This window comes from Etheostoma spectabile, chromosome 9, assembly GCF_008692095.1.
Source record: "Etheostoma spectabile isolate EspeVRDwgs_2016 chromosome 9, UIUC_Espe_1.0, whole genome shotgun sequence".
Classification (NCBI taxonomy): Eukaryota; Metazoa; Chordata; class Actinopteri; order Perciformes; family Percidae; genus Etheostoma; species Etheostoma spectabile.
Genome location: NC_045741.1, coordinates 10534963 through 10552276, shown reverse-complemented (window position 1 = coordinate 10552276; position 17314 = coordinate 10534963). Strand labels below are relative to the sequence as shown.

Here is a 17314-nt window from a genome sequence, read left to right as displayed (position 1 = left end):
ACAACAAGGCCAACTCCAATGTCAACTGATGACAACATGCCAAAATCTTCCATATGTCTTTGCCTAATTATTGTCTCTTTTACACTAATGGAGTTACTTCAGCTCCATCATACAGCTCTGTGGTGATAGATACAAAGCAAGCCTTGGGATTTGAGACTGTAAAGAAAAATAAATTGTTGTGATTGTATAAAATTCCAGTCAAGCAGATTTAAAGAGCATAACTCTGCCCTCTTGTGGCCACACATGCACCAAGCCATTCTGGGCCGTTAGATGCTCTGTTTCGAGAAATAGTTCAAAAGTTCCTATTCACTTTCTTGCTGAGAGCTAGATGAGAAGTTTGATTACTGCTCTTCTATTTGTTCGTTAAATATAAACTACAGTGCAGTCAGCAGTCAGGCTAGTTAGCTTAGCCAGTGGGTAGAACTCACATCTTTTACTTAAATAATATAATCGCAGTACAACACTGACAAAATACTAGATTTTAATCTGCAAAGCAACTAAAGCTGCCCGATACTGTACATGAAGTGAAGTAAACAGTATACAAACAGTATTTCCCTGTGAAGTGTACTGAATTAAGAGGATAAAGTTGGAAAAATGGAAATTCTCAAGTACAAGTACATCAGCATGTTTACTTAAGTATCATACTTGAGTAAATGTACTCAGTTACTTTCCACCACTGAGCATACATGGGAAGTCCTCTATAGTGATGCATGATGTGGACAGTTATCACCCATTGACTGACGGAAGTTACCATTTGAGGTGTGAGTTCAGAGCTGAGAGAGCTGGTGGTGTCTGGACCCGCCCTCCTGTGAAACTTCACTTCCTCTGCACGGCTCATTTAGGTGTTACAATGTTCATCAGTTTCACATTTACAAGACAATCCACAGCTGCAGCACTCACACTGCACTCTAATACCATCTACTTTTTCTTTTCTTTTTACTTTTCTGTACTTACCATGATGCTAAGGGTTCACGCGTGTGGGTGGTCTCTTTTCTTCCTCACCGCTGTTATTCCAGGTATGTTTGATAACATTCCAATCTCAATTCACCCTCAGATAGTGGACTAAACTCTTGACAGACAGTTCTTTGTCTTTTCCTCTTTACCTTCGTCTTTTAAATGAGACGTTTGATGATGAATAGTGGAGGTCTCCACCTTTAATTGAAAAAAACAAAACAGCTTCACTCAAAATACAAATAAACTTAAACGATGCCATGCAGCACCATCTAATTACTAATCAAGTACCCCAATTTATATTTGTGTGCACACGTGCATGGATATCAATAAGGATGGGTGAGAACCTGCGATTGGGAAGTTTCTGTTTATTTAGTCATTTATCTTTAAGGGTTTAGAATTAAATGGTGGTCTTCATACTGCTGCTTCACCTTTTCTCTTCAAAGAGCAGAATTTCCTTGAACACATACAGAGTAATGTCTGATCTGTGTCAGAAATTGGATTGTTGTGGTTTCCTGTCCCACACAGTGAACGTTGCTTTGGTGGTCTTCAGTGACCTCACACTCTTTTCTTTTTTTCTCAAAATGTAATTTAAGCAAACAAATGGGGTGACAATGATAAGAGCCATTTGCCATGTAGTATAGCATTGACACCACTGTATCAACTAATTAAATTCTTCAATTTCTTGGCTTTTTACTACATAATTACAAATTTCAAAAACCCAGTGGCTTGTTGCAAAGTGGACAAAGCTGTAACGAACATTGTGATCTAACTTTTTTCTTAGATTTGACAAGTGGACAAATCTAACAAAAATGTTAAATTTGATTTTTCTTTCTCATGTCTTGACTTTCTTTTTGCAAGTTTTTGTTTTTGCAACATCTGCAGACTGAATTACTAAAGTGGAAAAGGACCCCTATCTTACAAATGACCCAAAAGCACCAGGTTCACTGGTTGTCAACTATTTGCACATAATTTAATTGATTGAACATTTCTATAGGAATTTGCAACACTGAGGAACGATATAAACCAAGGCTAATCCTGCATTATTACTTAATCATGTGGTCCTGTCGTTATGTCAAAATACACTCTATGTTGTGCTTCAATGGTGATAATTAAATGAGTTTATAATGCAGTTATTGGGTTATGTGGGTCATCATCTGCTATGTGCAATGGACCTGAAAGCCACATTTTTAGTTATAAAACAATAAAACATTCAGGCGATTAACAGACGTTGAGAGTGACATGTCTCTTTCTCCACCAGATGTCCACCTCCAGAGAAATGACCACTCTGTCCCGCCTGCCTCGGAGTTCTCCTCTGAGGTGCAGATATACCGGCCGGTGATGCACCCCTCTGAGGGCGTTCCTCTAATAGGTACGCACCAATACAACACAAGATTTATTTCAAAAACATTTAACAAAAGCATCAGTTTATATAGCCAATTTTTTTTAAGAAAATATACCTACTATAAGCTTGTATGGTGACTGGCTTGACTTTGTGTGTAGCTTTTTTTTAAGGGGTTGCATCTGAAAACTCATTAATGTGCTTTATAACTTAAAGGCTACACGCTGCTGTTGGAAGCTAAAGCAGGTGTGATAAGCACATAATGGTGAAACCTGTAAACTGTGAGGTGCAAGGCTGTGGAGCAGGTTTTCTTGCACCAACATGAAGTTATAACTCAAACTGTGAGAATTTAACTATAGCCTATCAGTACATAGAAAAACCTAGATTGTATTCAATCATATTAGAATAAAGAGACACGGGGAAAAAACTTCTTTAAATAACACTGAACGTTTAAAAAGAAATACACACAATTTGATAAATGAAACATCTCAGTAGCATAAAACTGGGAGATACAATAGAAAATTGACGCTATTTGTCTGGTTTGTGTGCGTGCGTGCGTGCGTGCTTGCATGTGTGTGCGTGTTTTTGTGCACAGGGACCTACATGTTGAAAAACCTTGTTGGGAAACCTTGTATCAAAGCCACCATGGGAGCAGAGTACATTATCATTGAAAAGAAGGTTAGAATTGTGAATGTGTGTGTCATGTTGATTTTAGAATAGTGTGCTGTGTGTTTGCTTCGCCTTGCGTTTGTGTAATTTCCTAATATTACAGAAAGTGTGTTTTTGTGTCAGCATGTCTTTGTGAGGTGTTAAAAGTTGGTTTAACTGTTCAAACTGTGAAAAAAATGTTTACTCTCGTACGTATCCAATATGAGTTGCACGAATCCAAATCAGAAAAGGTTTTATTGCCACAATAAGTACACTTATGTGGAATATGCCTTGGTAAGTGCAATACTGTCACATTTTGACAATAGTTAAAATATACATTGAGCGGAGACACTGACTTGTGACACTATTGCGTAAGATAAAGTAATATTTCTCTCCTTTGTGCGTTCAGAAGACTTGGTATTTCAACCTGGACCCCTCCAGAGTCACAGCCGGTGGTTACTGTGGCAAAGAAGCTGCTGTTCTCTCTCTCACGCTGCCAGACAATGCCGCCAGTCTGCAGTTCACCTTCAAAAAGGTGCAACAAACTTCACATCATCCTCTCCATGCATTTTCTCCCACACTGGAAAGACTTGCAGGCAGTAGTGGAATGTAAAGTACTTTTACTCAAGTACGGAACTTGAGTATTTCCATCAAAATCTGTTTGCACAGAGCATCCGTGTCTTGCAGCTTCCCTGCGAGATCACACTACAAAGAAATTCAACTGTTTGTTTACTTGGAAAAAATGTGCATAGCCTTCATGGTCAGAATTCCTACATTTGGCTTTAATCTTTGCATTTTTGTCTCCAGGAAGAGAATATTTTCTACGTCGACAAAGTGACTGTTCACGTGTCTCCTCTGCCTGTCTGCCAAGGATGTGCCAGTAAGACCACATAGACAGAGAAAAAGACAGAAGACAGATATACAGCTGGTATTTCAAAAATGAAACAACAAAAACCTTCAAACACTGAAAATGTAACTGTCCCTATTACACATCCTCTCCCTCTCAGATAAGACCTACTCAGGTTTGGTGGTCGATGAAAAGCTGTTCGCAGCAGCTACTGGACAGAGCTTCAAGTGCAAATCTGAGAATCTGCTTTTGATGTCATCAGAGCTGAGGATCAAGTTGGTCCGTCTGCAGATGCAGGCCTTCAATCTGACCCAAGGACAGTACGGAAAAGGTGAATAAACATTTAATTCATGCAGGGATGAATTAGGTCCGCTCCACAAATTTAAATGAGCATACATGGTTTTGTACTGCTCTAATAGATCTAGAACTAATAATAATAATCTTTTTTTTTTTTAACAACATCTTTATTGGATTTTCATTATTCAACGTACAAGAACAAATAACAGTAGAGAAGTGTGCAAACATGCTCCATCAGAACATATTTTCACCCTATACACACTTGCTCCATTCAGCCGTACCAACAAGATGAAACAAAAAAAACAACGTGGTGGTCTGGGGGCCTCCCCAAAGAAGGCAGGTAATCATGGGTCCACGGAAGACACATTAACATAAAATCTAGAAAACAGAAGAAGAGGAAAAACTGGGCCATGCAGAGGGATGAGTGCAGAGTGACAAATCATTGTCCTTCATATAATTGATGAAACAAACCCATACATTTTGAAATACCTCCTTTCTGTCCTTAAGAGTATAAGACTTTTTTTTACAGAATTAAACAAGAAGTTAGTTTACTAAACCACACAGCGTTAGCAGGTTTATCAAAGTTTTACCATGATAAGGCTATAGTTGATAATAATCTTATTTAGAAGCCCCTTAAACTCTAGACCAGGCGTCTTCAATTTTTTTTAAACCAAGGACCCCTTAACTAAAAGAGAGATGGAGCAGGGACCCCCTACTACATATGTTGTATAAAATGAAGTTGCATTATTAAACTGAGCCTACAATAACGCGCAGCCTAACGCCTTTATACATATTTTTTGCAAAGATTTCTAAGCTATTAAAATAGCCTAATAATTGCTGAAGAGATTTTATAAATCACCTTTTAATTTTAAACTGTATTTGTGGATGGCTACCTTGATGAATAACTTACCTATAGGCCAGTAACATTTTAAAAATTAACAATAATTTCCATTGACTCTGAGGACCCCTTAGGGGTCCCGGACCCCCTGTTGAAGATCCCTGCTCTGGACCAAATTCACAATGCTGAGTTAAAAGTAAATCAATGCTTTTATAGCAACATTATACAACATAATGCACTTGTCTCTGCTTGCTCTCAGGTGTTTATACCGAGTAAAACACTATCAGATAAATGAATATGCGCACCGGTTTTGCAAGGTTTGGACTAGGTCTTGTTCTACTTGGAACACGTTGTGTTTTTGCTTTTAAAACACTTAAAACATTTACAAAAATAGTATTGTTTTGGGAGTACCACTCTGTTATCCACTGGGCTTCATCACAGTCCAACAGGGCAATCATTTAGCTGTGATTAAAAATTAAAACAGGAAGCTATGAAACAATTATTGCAATCCATGCTTTCTTGCAGCTTTACTTGTCTTTATTTCTCTCAGACTTCTGGGCCAGAAGCAGGGAGTTGTGCAATATACAATAAATATAAATATGGTTGGTGACCCTTTCGATTGATTGATTGATTGATTGATTGATTGATTGATTGATTAATTGATTGATTGATTGATTGATTGAGGTGATAGGCCAGCCTGGATATACTCTGAGTTTTCAATTTTTGACTCTTTGCAATCAGACTGTGATATTTAGTTTCAGCCCAGTGAAAATCTGCTGTTAGGGTTGAGAAAAAGAAAAGTGTCCTTAAACTAAAGGGAATGGTTACTAATGTGCACATCTATAAACGATGGAAGACCTTGTTCTAAAAGCAGTGGACCTATCTCTGCACCTGAGTGGTTCAAGTGGTTAATGAAACACACAATAGAATGAGATCGAAGTGATTGGTGTGCTTAAATTAAGGTCCTTATTTTTCTTAAATCATTCTCCTCCTTCTTCTTCTTCCTGTTGTTCTCCTTCTACATGTTTTAGGGGTGGAGTGTTGGGCCGACTTTAGCGAGCGAGCTATCCCCATCATAGTCGGGGCCACGGTGGTGGGTCTCATTCTGATCGCTGTGCTGACCTTCCTGTTCATCAGAGACCGCCGCCGCAGAGAAGGATATGACAGGCTCTGAAAACTGGGTGAAGATATACTCCGTCTGATAAGATTTTTCATAATTTAGGCCTTCTTAGTGTTACAAAAAGTTCTTAAAAGTGCTCACCTTAACTTGAAAGTCTTTTTTTGCTCCTGGAATTCTTCTAATAATAGAGAAGAGGTCTGATATGTCTATTAATATAACTATAAATGCAAACAATGTTGTTACTTTTATTTATTTGACTAGTCTTTGTTTGTTTGTTTTTAAATATATTATTTTCCATCTTCCATTCTGTTGTATTTGAATTATATTCTGCATTTTATTTCACTTTCATTCTGCTTTTCTTTTTGATGCTGCCTTTCTTTAAATGACTGCTCATTTCTTTAAATTTCTTATGCTGCACTGTAACTTTTATTCTTGTGTTTTATGTGTCCTAATGTTTCTATTTTGTTTTTAACTGTCTATTCATGTGTTTTATTGGTTTTTAATGCTTAGGATTTTTAACTATTTGTACTTGTGTTTTATCTGTTTAACTGATTTTGTGTAAAGCACTTTGAATTGCCCCTGTTGCTGAAATGTGCTCTACAAATAAAGCTGCCTTGCCTTGCCTTGCCTTGCTTTCAGTGATAACTTTTGTTCACTGCAGCTTATTGAATAAGCCTACTCTTATAAAGTTGGCTGAAAATTAGTCATAGAGCGCTTAATTATATTAGCAATATAAATGAACCAGACCATTGATTTATCATAATGTAACTCTTGAACTTTAATGGCAGAATAAACATCCCAGTTAATTAGTTCAGGTTTTGCACCCTAATCAATATTTATAAATCCGTTTTGGACATTCTTTGATTAAAATGTTTAGTTTTCAACAGAAAAGGTAATACCATACTTGTTTATAGCCCACTTACTAAATTCTGTTTCATAATTTCTTTATGGCTGTACGATGAATTTGTATTGTTTATGAATGTAATGAGATTTATCGTACTACTGTGTGACTTACTGTGTTACCTGCAATTCACTGTTTGACACGAAGACTGTAAAAAAATAAAAATACACGTTTCCCTCTGCTGGTTCCATTGTGGTAACTGCAGCGTCATCCCCACCTCCATATCCCTCTTTCTCATTGGCTGCTCGAGACTACGAGTCCTTGGAAAGCTCAAAAATAATAATAATAATAATACAGATTTTTGCAAGCGTATGTCAGTGTTTATTAGGGCGAGTGCAAACTTTTTAACGTCCAAAATATTTCTCTTTGGTTAAAGTTGAGTGGTTTGCTTTAGTTAAAATAGAACAAAATGATGTACGAGAGCTGTTGAATAAAGTACCACTTCGCCTTCCTTTAGCTGGTCATTAGTGAGCTAGCTAGTTAGCAGCTAGCCTCAGCAACTAGTAGCTATGGCTGCAGTTATTTTGAGTTTCCCAACTCTGCAAGGTCCGAGGATATTTACACAGTGAGTAAATTAAAGCGTTACACGGCTGTGTTGATGTGGTCTGAAAACAGGCTGCCCCTGCTTCTTTTTACCGTTAGCTTACAACTGAAGTTTGCGACGCTTCTTCACATCTGATCTGAGCTAACTTGACAGGTGAACTGCAGCTATCATTGCTAAACTCGACACATTGTTAATTATCTGCTGCTGCTCATGGTTGCTGGACAGGATACTATCAACTTGTTTCACCCCTCAACAGCAACGTATTAATGAATTGGTTCCCGTTATGCTAACTAGTCAATCGGATAAGACCTGAGCAAGGTTAAATAAAGGTAGCAAACTGTCAGCTAGCATGCTAATGTTGCTGGTATGACATGCTTATATTTAAAGGTTTATACCTGTGCGACCAGCCTTTACTGAGTATCACAATACCTTCGTCATTTAGGCTGGGTTATGATTTATAGTTACTTTACCATGAGTGCTTTTTTTTAATAAATTAGCATTTCGTGCTTTTAGCATCTGCCCTTCACAGCCACGTAGGTTTGAATGGGACTGAAGTTGTTGTCCTTACCTCTCCTCAGAAAACTGTCATGGACCAAAAGAGGGGTGAGGCTCGTTTCAGGAGGTGAGTGAAGGACATTGCCCTTGATTCAGGTTTAGATTCCTTTCATTGTCATTGTAAAAGAATACAACGGAATTCCATTGCACCAAGTAAGGACGAATCTCAAGCAATAAACAAGTAAAATAAAAAAACAAACAATAAAACTGTAAAAATAACATTTGTAGATTACACTTCCATGCACACACCAACACTCACACTATCAGCAGGTACACGGCCAACATATTCTGTAAACATTATCACGTCAAGGACCCCTAAACTGGCACAAATTAGACCATGGACCCCCATTTGATAACATTTGGTCCAATGCAGGGTCCACCATTTGATATGATTTTTCTTTTTAGATGTTTTATTACGTAAAATGGTAAAATCATCGGACCCCACTTTGAGAACCACTAGTTAAGTCTATACATTTTGGAAAATAGAGAAATATGTCAAGTGCAAGATTCCTGCAGCCCAAAATCCATATTGCTTGTTTTATCCAACCAATAGTCCCAAACCCAAGGATATTCACATTTCAATGATATGAAACAGAAGAAAACATCCTCATGTTTAAAAAGCTGGACACAGAGAACAATTGGTATTTGTAATGATAAATTACTTGAAGAACAAATAGATTTAAAAAACAATGTTGATTAATTATCTGACTAATATATTTTTTGTCTTTTATAACATGCACTGTGGATCCCAAACCATTGTCTGTGCTGTGGTTGTTTTTATCAGTGCTCTGTTGGTGTTGCATACAAGTACAACTCCATTCCAACAGATCTTGGACAATGATGGTTGCGCGCCCTTTAAAACATTTTTGCGCTTTTGATTCAAATAGTGACAACTGTTGTGCAGTACATTTTAAGAACTTTTCATTGTTTTGGGATAAATAAAGTCTTTGCTGTCTCCTCCAGGGGTGGGAAGGATAGAGAAGGTGCTGATTGCCAATCGAGGAGAGATTGCGTGTCGTGTGATGCGCACAGCCAAGAAGATGGGCGTCCGCTCTGTGGCTGTATACAGTGATGCAGACAGACACTCCATGCATGTGGCCATGGTGAGATGCTGGATAGCTTGCAAACAGCTGTTTTTTTTAGTATTTGTTTGCTTCTCAGATTTTCTGCAGCTGATTTAACAAACACAATGAAGGCAGCGTGTTGTTAATGTAGTTTTTTCTTACATTGGCCATTTAAAGTTTACAGACTTGTATTAGTTCCAGTATATTCAGTTGGAAACTGTCTGTTTTTGCTTTGTTTTGTTTTTTGTAGGCAGATGAAGCCTACCGTATCGGTCCTCCACCCTCCCAGCAGAGTTACCTCTCCATGGAGAAAGTTTTGGAAGTGGCCAAGACATCTGGATCACATGTGAGTAATCCTGTACTGGTTGTAAACAGTTTTGGGAACAGAAGGAATGCTGTCACTTTCCTTTTAGTCCTGCCTAAAGGAGCTCAAAAATGGAATATTATGATCTTTATGTCTTGTCAACCTCTTTAACTGTCCTTCATGTTAAACTATTATTTTAGGACATTAAACCAACTAGGTGATTTGACATTGTTGTTAAATGTGGTGGTTTAGAAAACATGTTTGTGTGTTTAGGCGGTCCACCCTGGTTATGGCTTTCTGTCAGAAAACACAGAGTTTGCAGAGGCGTGTAAACAGGAAGGCATCATCTTCATTGGACCACCTTCCTCTGCCATCCGAGACATGGGCATTAAAAGGTAAAACACACAGAACAATATACATTTACAACCTTTCTCTAGTTGTCTCTAATCAACATTTAAAATAAGTTATGTTTTTTAGGTACCTAAAAGAACTAAGTTGAAATTGTATTGATCCCTGTGGAGGAATAGGTTTATGGGACACAGCACGGAACAGCTGAATAGAAACATAAAAAAATGTATAATAGCAAGTAGGGTTGGGCAGTATATCACTGTTATATTGATATCGGGATGGGATATGACACTAGATATTGTCTTAGATTTTGGAAATTGTAATATCGGAAATGATTTAAGTGTTGTCTTTTCCTGGTTTTACAGGCTGCTTTACAGTAAAGTTATGTCATTTCCTGTGTTACCAGTCTAGCTCTTCTCTTCTACCACTTAGTGATTACATTACTGAATATATTTATCTTAAATCTCATTGTGAAAATAATTTGTTAAAGCACCAATTGTCAACCCTGTAATATCGGCACAATATCGTCATTAGGACAAGAATATTGCAAAATCTGATTTTCTCCATATCGCCCAGCCCTAATAGCAAGATATGTAAACACAGGGTTTCCCGCAGCACTTTGCAGCTAAGGCCGCCACCTAAACAACACTATTACAATATCCGCCGTGTTACTCTGCATATTGACAAAGAGCGGAGCTCCGTCACACACACACACACACACACACACACACACACACACACACACACACACACACACACACACACACACACACACACACACAGAGGTGCGTGCAAACTACGCCTGCTCTGCAGTTTTGTTGAAGTCACAGTGAGTCACGGCCATGCAGATAAAGTGGTTTCAAATGTGGTTACAGTTTTTCAAAACTTCAAGGGGACAGTTTTAACTCCGATATGATATCAATGAAGAGGCAAAAGCAGTCGCGGTGCTGTTTACTTTACTTTGAGACGAGCAGGCATAACAGTGTTTTTTTGTTTTTTTACCCTGGTGACTGACTGACAGGCTGAGGTTGTAAGGCAATGCAACTTTATTTCTACAGCACCTTTTTAAGCAAAATGGCAATTGTACATTCCTTTGCACAAGTTAGTTCTTCAATAGTTCAATGTTGACATTGACGGTCACACGGCAAACCCCACCCAACCACCTTATCTAACACATTTTCTGCAGGAAACCCTGAAACATTTTTTCACTTCTTCTTTTTTCAGCACATCCAAACACATCATGTCAGCTGCCGGGGTGCCTATCATTGGTGGTTACCATGGAGAAGACCAATCAAATGAGAGGCTGCAAGCAGAGGCTGCCCAGATCGGATACCCTGTGATGATTAAGGCAGTCCGTGGAGGAGGAGGGAAGGTAAGAGGCTGTGAAAAAGCCTAAATAACTTTGACATAGTAACTTCAGGAAACATGGGTTAAGTGTGTGTGTGTGTGTGTGTGTGTGTGTGTGCGTGCGTGCGTGCGTGCGTGTGTGTGTGTATGTAGGGAATGCGTATTGCACGGTCAGACACAGACTTCTTGGAGCAGTTGGAGTCAGCGAGACGAGAAGCAAGAAAATCCTTCAATGATGATGTCATGCTAGTTGAGAAGTTTGTAGAGGATCCCAGGTAATAATAATAATAATTCATTCACTCAGAAGATACTGCTAACCATCCAGCTCTATCACCATGTTATGTTTATTTAAATAATCATTGTATTTCTCTGTGTGTCTGTCTCCTGTAGACATGTGGAGGTGCAGGTGTTTGGGGACATGCACGGTAATGCTGTCTATCTGTTTGAGAGAGACTGCAGCGTCCAAAGAAGACATCAGAAGATCATAGAGGAAGCACCAGGGGTGAGTTAAATTAATACTGACTGAGGAAGGAACTGTAAAAGTCTCTATAAATTTGCACAAATTAGACTAAATCTACAACATCTAAGTTTAAGTAAATTTAAATTTTGACATTTAAATCTTTTGCAAAGATAAATTTGGATTTTCCACATCTAACTGAAGGTTTAAGTTCAGATTATGTTGTGCCACTATTCTGAAATCATAAGTCTTATTGTTGACGTGAACTGTTTTTCTTATTGTCAAAGAGAAAAGTATTCGTTTGTACGTCATTGAAAATGTTTTGTAAAATAACTTATTTAAAATATTAGCAACTCTGATTATCAAACTATTCCCATTATGAACGACATCAAACAAGGAACTGAAAATCTGTTTGTACATATACATTCAATAAAAGCTCTTAGTTTAGTTTTTAGTTTCCACTACTATTCTCTTTTTCGTGGAAGAGGAGACATTTCAGTGTTTTTCTTTAACTATGACAGTGACGAAAAGAAAACCTTTCCACACAATCTTCAGTCCACCTGTGTTGGAAGAGTTTACAGCACTCGTTTCAAACCAGTTACAGTGTAAACCTCTCACGTGGATCTATTGTGTGAAGCTGGAAATTAGGGATATGATCCCTTAAATATGTTTGGGTCAGATGTTTTTTGTATTTTCACTCTGTTTCTACTTGTATTTTATCAGCCTGGTATTAGTCCCGAGGTTCGGAGGAAACTTGGAGAGGCAGCAGTTAAAGCAGCCAAGGCTGTCAACTATGTAGGAGCAGGTAAGATAAATATAAAAACACTCACCTGCACACACCTCAGCTTACAGTTTATGGATATTATAGTGTTTGTCCTCCTGTGTAGGTACGGTGGAGTTTATAATGGACGCCCAGCATAATTTTTACTTTATGGAGATGAACACCAGGCTGCAGGTGGAGCATCCTGTCTCTGAGATGATCACTGGAACGGACCTGGTGGAGTGGCAGCTCAGGGTGAGAGAGGAGGGAGAGAGAAATAAAAAAGGAGAGAAGAAATGCTGACACCCAGTTGAAAAAATTACTTTTTGTCAAGAAAATGTTTTGATTTCAGTCTCAGTGATAACTCTGTGTAATTCTCCTTCAGGTGGCAGCAGGGGAGCGCCTGCCTCTCCTCCAGGATGACATCATTTTAAGGGGACACTCTTTTGAGGCTCGTATCTACGCCGAGGACCCAAACAATGACTTCCTTCCAGGGGCGGGGCCTCTGCTGCATCTCTCCACCCCTTCAGCAGACCAACACACACGCATAGAGACTGGAGTCAGGGAAGGTAGGGAGTTTTGATCTAATGCTCTGGTTGTATGTACATGGATAGATTCTTATTCTTTTTGTAACACAACAGAATTAAGGGTCTATGTTATTGCTTAATGTATCAAAATAGCTGTTGATTTGAATTTGTTTGTTTTGCACACTAAAATCTTGAGTAACCCAAGAAAATAAAATAATATTAAAAAATAAATTGTGCATGTGAGATTAAGAAAACCCCTAGGGGCTTATAGAAGGAATCTCACCTAAGGAAGAGAAGAAGAGAAAATATATAATGAACAATTACAAGAGTCCTAAAATCTACAAATTCAACACATTAAAGTAAGGACTGAATAAAAAAACAAGCATAAGGTTGGCTACATAAACAACAAAAACATACAGTAAATAACAAGAATATAGATAAAAATGTATTATATTATTATTAGGTTTATAAGAATAAAGATTGGACAAATACAAGTAATTACCTTAATGCAAAAATACAAGGGGCTTTCCAACTGCCATAGTGTCTGCCTGTGTGTGTCTTTTTGCAGGGGACGAGGTGTCTGCACATTATGATCCAATGATCGCCAAGCTTGTGGTGTGGGGAGAAGACCGATCTGCTGCCTTAAAGAAGCTGCGCTACTGCTTACGACAGTACAATGTAAGACACACACACTGTCATATTATGCATGTTATATACCTGAACTTGTAAGATAAATGCAGTATTTACTAAACCTAAAACATACAGCATTTGATTCAAATTATACATATACAACATATACACATGCACAAATGCCTAGAAATAATTTATGGCTCTGTTTCTTTCCTTTGCATCCTTTCTGTCCTCAGATCGTTGGACTGAACACTAACATTGACTTTTTGCTGAGTCTTTCGGGTCACCCAGAGTTTGAGGCTGGAAACGTGACCACCAGCTTCATCCCTCAGCACTACGCTGACCTCTTTCCCACTCCTAGGACTCCCTCTGGGGAAACAATCTGCCAGGCAGCCCTGGGCCTGGTGCTGCAGGAGAGGAAACACACACAGGAATTTACACAGACCTCCACTGGTGAGGGGATGACATGTTCCTTGTCAGGACAAACTGTTTAGATTTTAAATATACTGAGTAGTGTGTGTGTGTATCTCTGTGTTTGTGTGTGGGTTTGTGTCTGTGTGTGTCTGTCTCTGTGTCTCTCTGTGTGTTTTCAGACCCCTTCTCCCCATTTGGCTCGAGCAGCGGCTGGAGAAGCAACATTCAGTTTAATAGAAACATGACGTTACAGCTGGGAGACAAAAGTGAGTAACAGACAAATGTTGAGCCTTTACTGCCTCCTAGTGTATAGGAAGTGAGGGAAGGTAGAGGGTAGGTAAACAAGGGGAAAATGACAAATGTAGAACCAGAACGGTGGTGGGACTGAAGAGAAACATGTATTCTTAATAATTCTTAGTGTTCAACTTCTTCTTTACCAACTTGTGATGTTAGTCTTTGACAAGAGACTCAAGATCACAGTTTCAGTTAGACATCAAAGTCATTTGAACATCCTGTTCTGCTTTAAAAAGATCTTAAATTACCTTAAGTTATCACCAGCGGCTAACAGGACTTAGTTGAAGTTTACTGTTAATCTAATGTGCATCAGGAGCAGTGTATTCCAGTGCAAAGGAAAACTCAGTTAGGTATGGGGCCAACTACATACAATAAATAGAGATAATATTACATACCTTTGTTTGTGTTTTACATGGATTATTTTAGTATGTACTATATGTCATCATCACATATTTACATTTGTAGAAACAACATCAATAAAACAAAAACTTTGCGTATTAATTAATTTATTCTATGTATTTATTTTTCTGGACAATGCACATTAATCAACATCATTGTAAATGTGCCACTGTTGTCCCTTGGCCTGATGTTAAATCCGCCATTAAAGTGTGTCAATTTTAATAAGCAGATCAGTACAGTTAGGGTTGACTTATAACTGTTTAATGGCCGTTTAATTAAGTTTAGAGCTGATCTGTTCTGTGACATTTTTTTTATAATCTTATATTCATTATTCAATGCCAAAAATAAATCCACAAGAACGAGTTCAACTAAAGCTTTTGTGTTGAGTTACTTCAGTGTCTCATCTTATTTGCTTCCTTCCTTGTGTTTGTTGTCTTTAGAAGTTGATATGGTCGTTGTGTATAACAAAGATGGAAGCTACACAATGCAGGTAAGCTGGAGTATGTCCTGTATCTCATGTCCTTAATCATTGTGTTCATTTTTTTGTTGTTCAATTGAAAATTGGGCAAACTCCATCCACTGATACAGCCTGCGAGTTACAATTTTAAAATCCAAAATGTTTTTTTTTAATTTTTTTTATTAAGTAACGCTATTGGTAAGTGTATTAGGTGAATCTATAGTGGTAGATCTTCCTCCTTCACATTCACCATGGATGTATTTCTCCTTTCAGATTGGTGAGGAGGTGTACCATGTGACTGGGGAGGTGGAAATGGAAGATGGAGCGTCATTCCTTCACTGTTCTGTCAATGGCATGAAGTCTCGTCCCAAACTGGTTATCCTGGACAACACAGTGCATCTGTTCTCCACGGTACGTTCCTACCACTCCTGTTGAACATAGAAACACATCTTGGGTTGCATGCATTGTTTCTCTACTTATGGTATAAAAACCATGGTAAAACAAAGTATTTATTTATATTTTTAACTGGATGGGAAGTGTGAAGTGCTATGTTCTTCATTCCTTATGTAGTAAATTAGTGCATTAACTCTCTCACACATATTCGCTGATACAAATATAAGTCTGCATTAGTCTTTGGGAGCCTTGACAATTTTAAATGTACACAAGATGTGCATTATTTATTAGTTAGCTTGTCTGGTTAATTTATTGCAATATCATTTTAATATCCCAAATAAAACATTTTGCGAAAGCTGCATATCTGTTCTTTCCCCAGTCAATTTGATGGGAGCTAGGCTTCGCTACAGAGAAACTGTCTCTAGTTCATGTCTTAAGGATCTGTCATCTTAGAAACTGGTGACTGGGGACAAACCCACCATGTCTGACATCAGGGAAATTAAAGATTCTTCAAATCCTCTTACCTCAGCTGGCACTTGAATGTCACTTCTGTCTCTTGACATTTGTACAACTTTTCTGCAGGAGGGAAGCGCCGAAGTGTCTGTTCCAGTGCCCAAGTATCTGGCTGGTGTGAGCGGCTCTGGGGCTCAAGGTGGAGCTGTGGCCCCCATGACTGGAACCATAGAGAAGGTGCGTTTGGTATATTAACATATGGATTTTAATTTAATTTTTGACAAATTTCTTTTTTTTTAATGAATTGTAGATCTAAATGTTTTTGTACAAGCCTTTTAGTTTTTATTATTAAAAGTGCCCTGCCACACAAAACTCTTTCTACGTTTTTCTTTTTTTTTTAAATATGTTGGGTCCATATGAGTTTGTGTTAGGTTGTGAATGTGAAGATGAAGTGCTACCTCCTCTGTGAGCTCTAGCCACTCAAAAGAAATAAGCAGAGAAATCAGACCATTTACAAAAGCTGGTCAGTCTGACGTCATGTTGCCTGAGCTCATTACTATTCATGAGCTCGCCCTGTTGCACTTGGTAAATGATGCTGATAGCCAGGCTCTCATTGGCTAGCTGTTAGCCAATCGGGGTCAAGCAGCTTAGCTCATTGAATTTGAATGAGAACTGGCACAAATCAAGCTTTCTGCAGGCTTTTTATACCACGCTAGGCTTGAAACAAGGTAACCAAGGCATTTTTTCCACAAAACATCTTAGGCCATGGTAGAACTTCAGACATACTGTAACTACAAAGTAATGAAATACGTGTGGCAGGGCACCTTTTAACATATCACTGTAACTTAACATTATTACATTGAAACAAGTTCACAAAATGTTCTACAAAAGGTAGAATAAAAAAAAATTCTGTTGATTAAAAACGCACACTGCCATTCTGACATAGCGAGAGAATTTATTCCACAGTTTTGAAACGGCAGCCTTGTTCCATTTTGTATTTTACCAGAGGGACAGCTAAATGTAGTCTTTACAAAGCAAGGGATAGTACACTCTAAGGTGTCCTGATGTGTAACCAATATACAAGATGTTTAGCAAGCAAAGAAATCTATTTCCCAAAACGTCCAACTATCTCACATCGAATTTTCATTGGTTTAGTTTCCATGGTGTTTCACTGCTCTAAATCTATAAATCTATTAGCGATAACTATCGCAAATACTTCACACCATGTCTCCAGTTTAGTCACTAGTGCCTAGTACTAGTACTAGTCCGTAACCAACACACTTCATAGAACAAATGGTGATTTTAACATCATCATCTTTTTGTTGTTATTGTTAGCTCTGCTGATATAGAAAATAATTGACTGACAAACAAATATTTATCTTTCTATTCCTCCACCTTGATTATTATTATTATTATTATTATTA

At 38.1% G+C, this 17314-nt stretch overlaps 2 protein-coding genes across 4 annotated transcripts in view; both read left to right on the top strand.

Moving 5' to 3' along the window:
* The first annotated feature begins 750 nt into the window (after positions 1–750).
* lamp3 (lysosomal associated membrane protein 3) lies at positions 751–6394 on the top strand. Of its 2 annotated transcripts, none has more exons than XM_032526124.1 (7): positions 751–1016; positions 2213–2323; positions 2889–2971; positions 3354–3476; positions 3749–3821; positions 3949–4119; positions 5955–6394. In XM_032526124.1, the coding sequence occupies exons 1-7, from the start codon at positions 851–853 to the stop codon at positions 6095–6097; spliced, it is 870 nt and encodes a 289-aa protein (XP_032382015.1). In that variant the 5' UTR covers positions 751–850; the 3' UTR covers positions 6098–6394. The 2 variants fall into 2 exon arrangements, with proteins under 2 accessions (XP_032382015.1, XP_032382014.1); XM_032526123.1 differs by having other exon boundaries at positions 753–1016; positions 3351–3476.
* An 815-nt stretch (positions 6395–7209) lies between these two features.
* The window catches only part of mccc1 (methylcrotonyl-CoA carboxylase subunit), an 11852-nt gene continuing 1747 nt past the window's right edge, over positions 7210–17314 (top strand). For both annotated transcript variants that reach the window (XR_004333551.1, XM_032526258.1), the window contains exons 1-17: positions 7210–7509; positions 8067–8110; positions 9007–9146; positions 9358–9453; positions 9685–9806; positions 10984–11131; positions 11260–11381; positions 11497–11608; positions 12287–12368; positions 12451–12578; positions 12709–12892; positions 13419–13528; positions 13717–13933; positions 14074–14160; positions 15028–15077; positions 15318–15455; positions 16020–16127. Coding sequence is in view for 1 of the 2 variants with exons in the window: in XM_032526258.1 (XP_032382149.1) it covers positions 7454–7509; positions 8067–8110; positions 9007–9146; positions 9358–9453; positions 9685–9806; positions 10984–11131; positions 11260–11381; positions 11497–11608; positions 12287–12368; positions 12451–12578; positions 12709–12892; positions 13419–13528; positions 13717–13933; positions 14074–14160; positions 15028–15077; positions 15318–15455; positions 16020–16127 (1944 nt within the window). In the remaining variant the exon portion in view is untranslated. The remainder of the gene's footprint in view (positions 7510–8066; positions 8111–9006; positions 9147–9357; positions 9454–9684; positions 9807–10983; positions 11132–11259; positions 11382–11496; positions 11609–12286; positions 12369–12450; positions 12579–12708; positions 12893–13418; positions 13529–13716; positions 13934–14073; positions 14161–15027; positions 15078–15317; positions 15456–16019; positions 16128–17314) is intronic.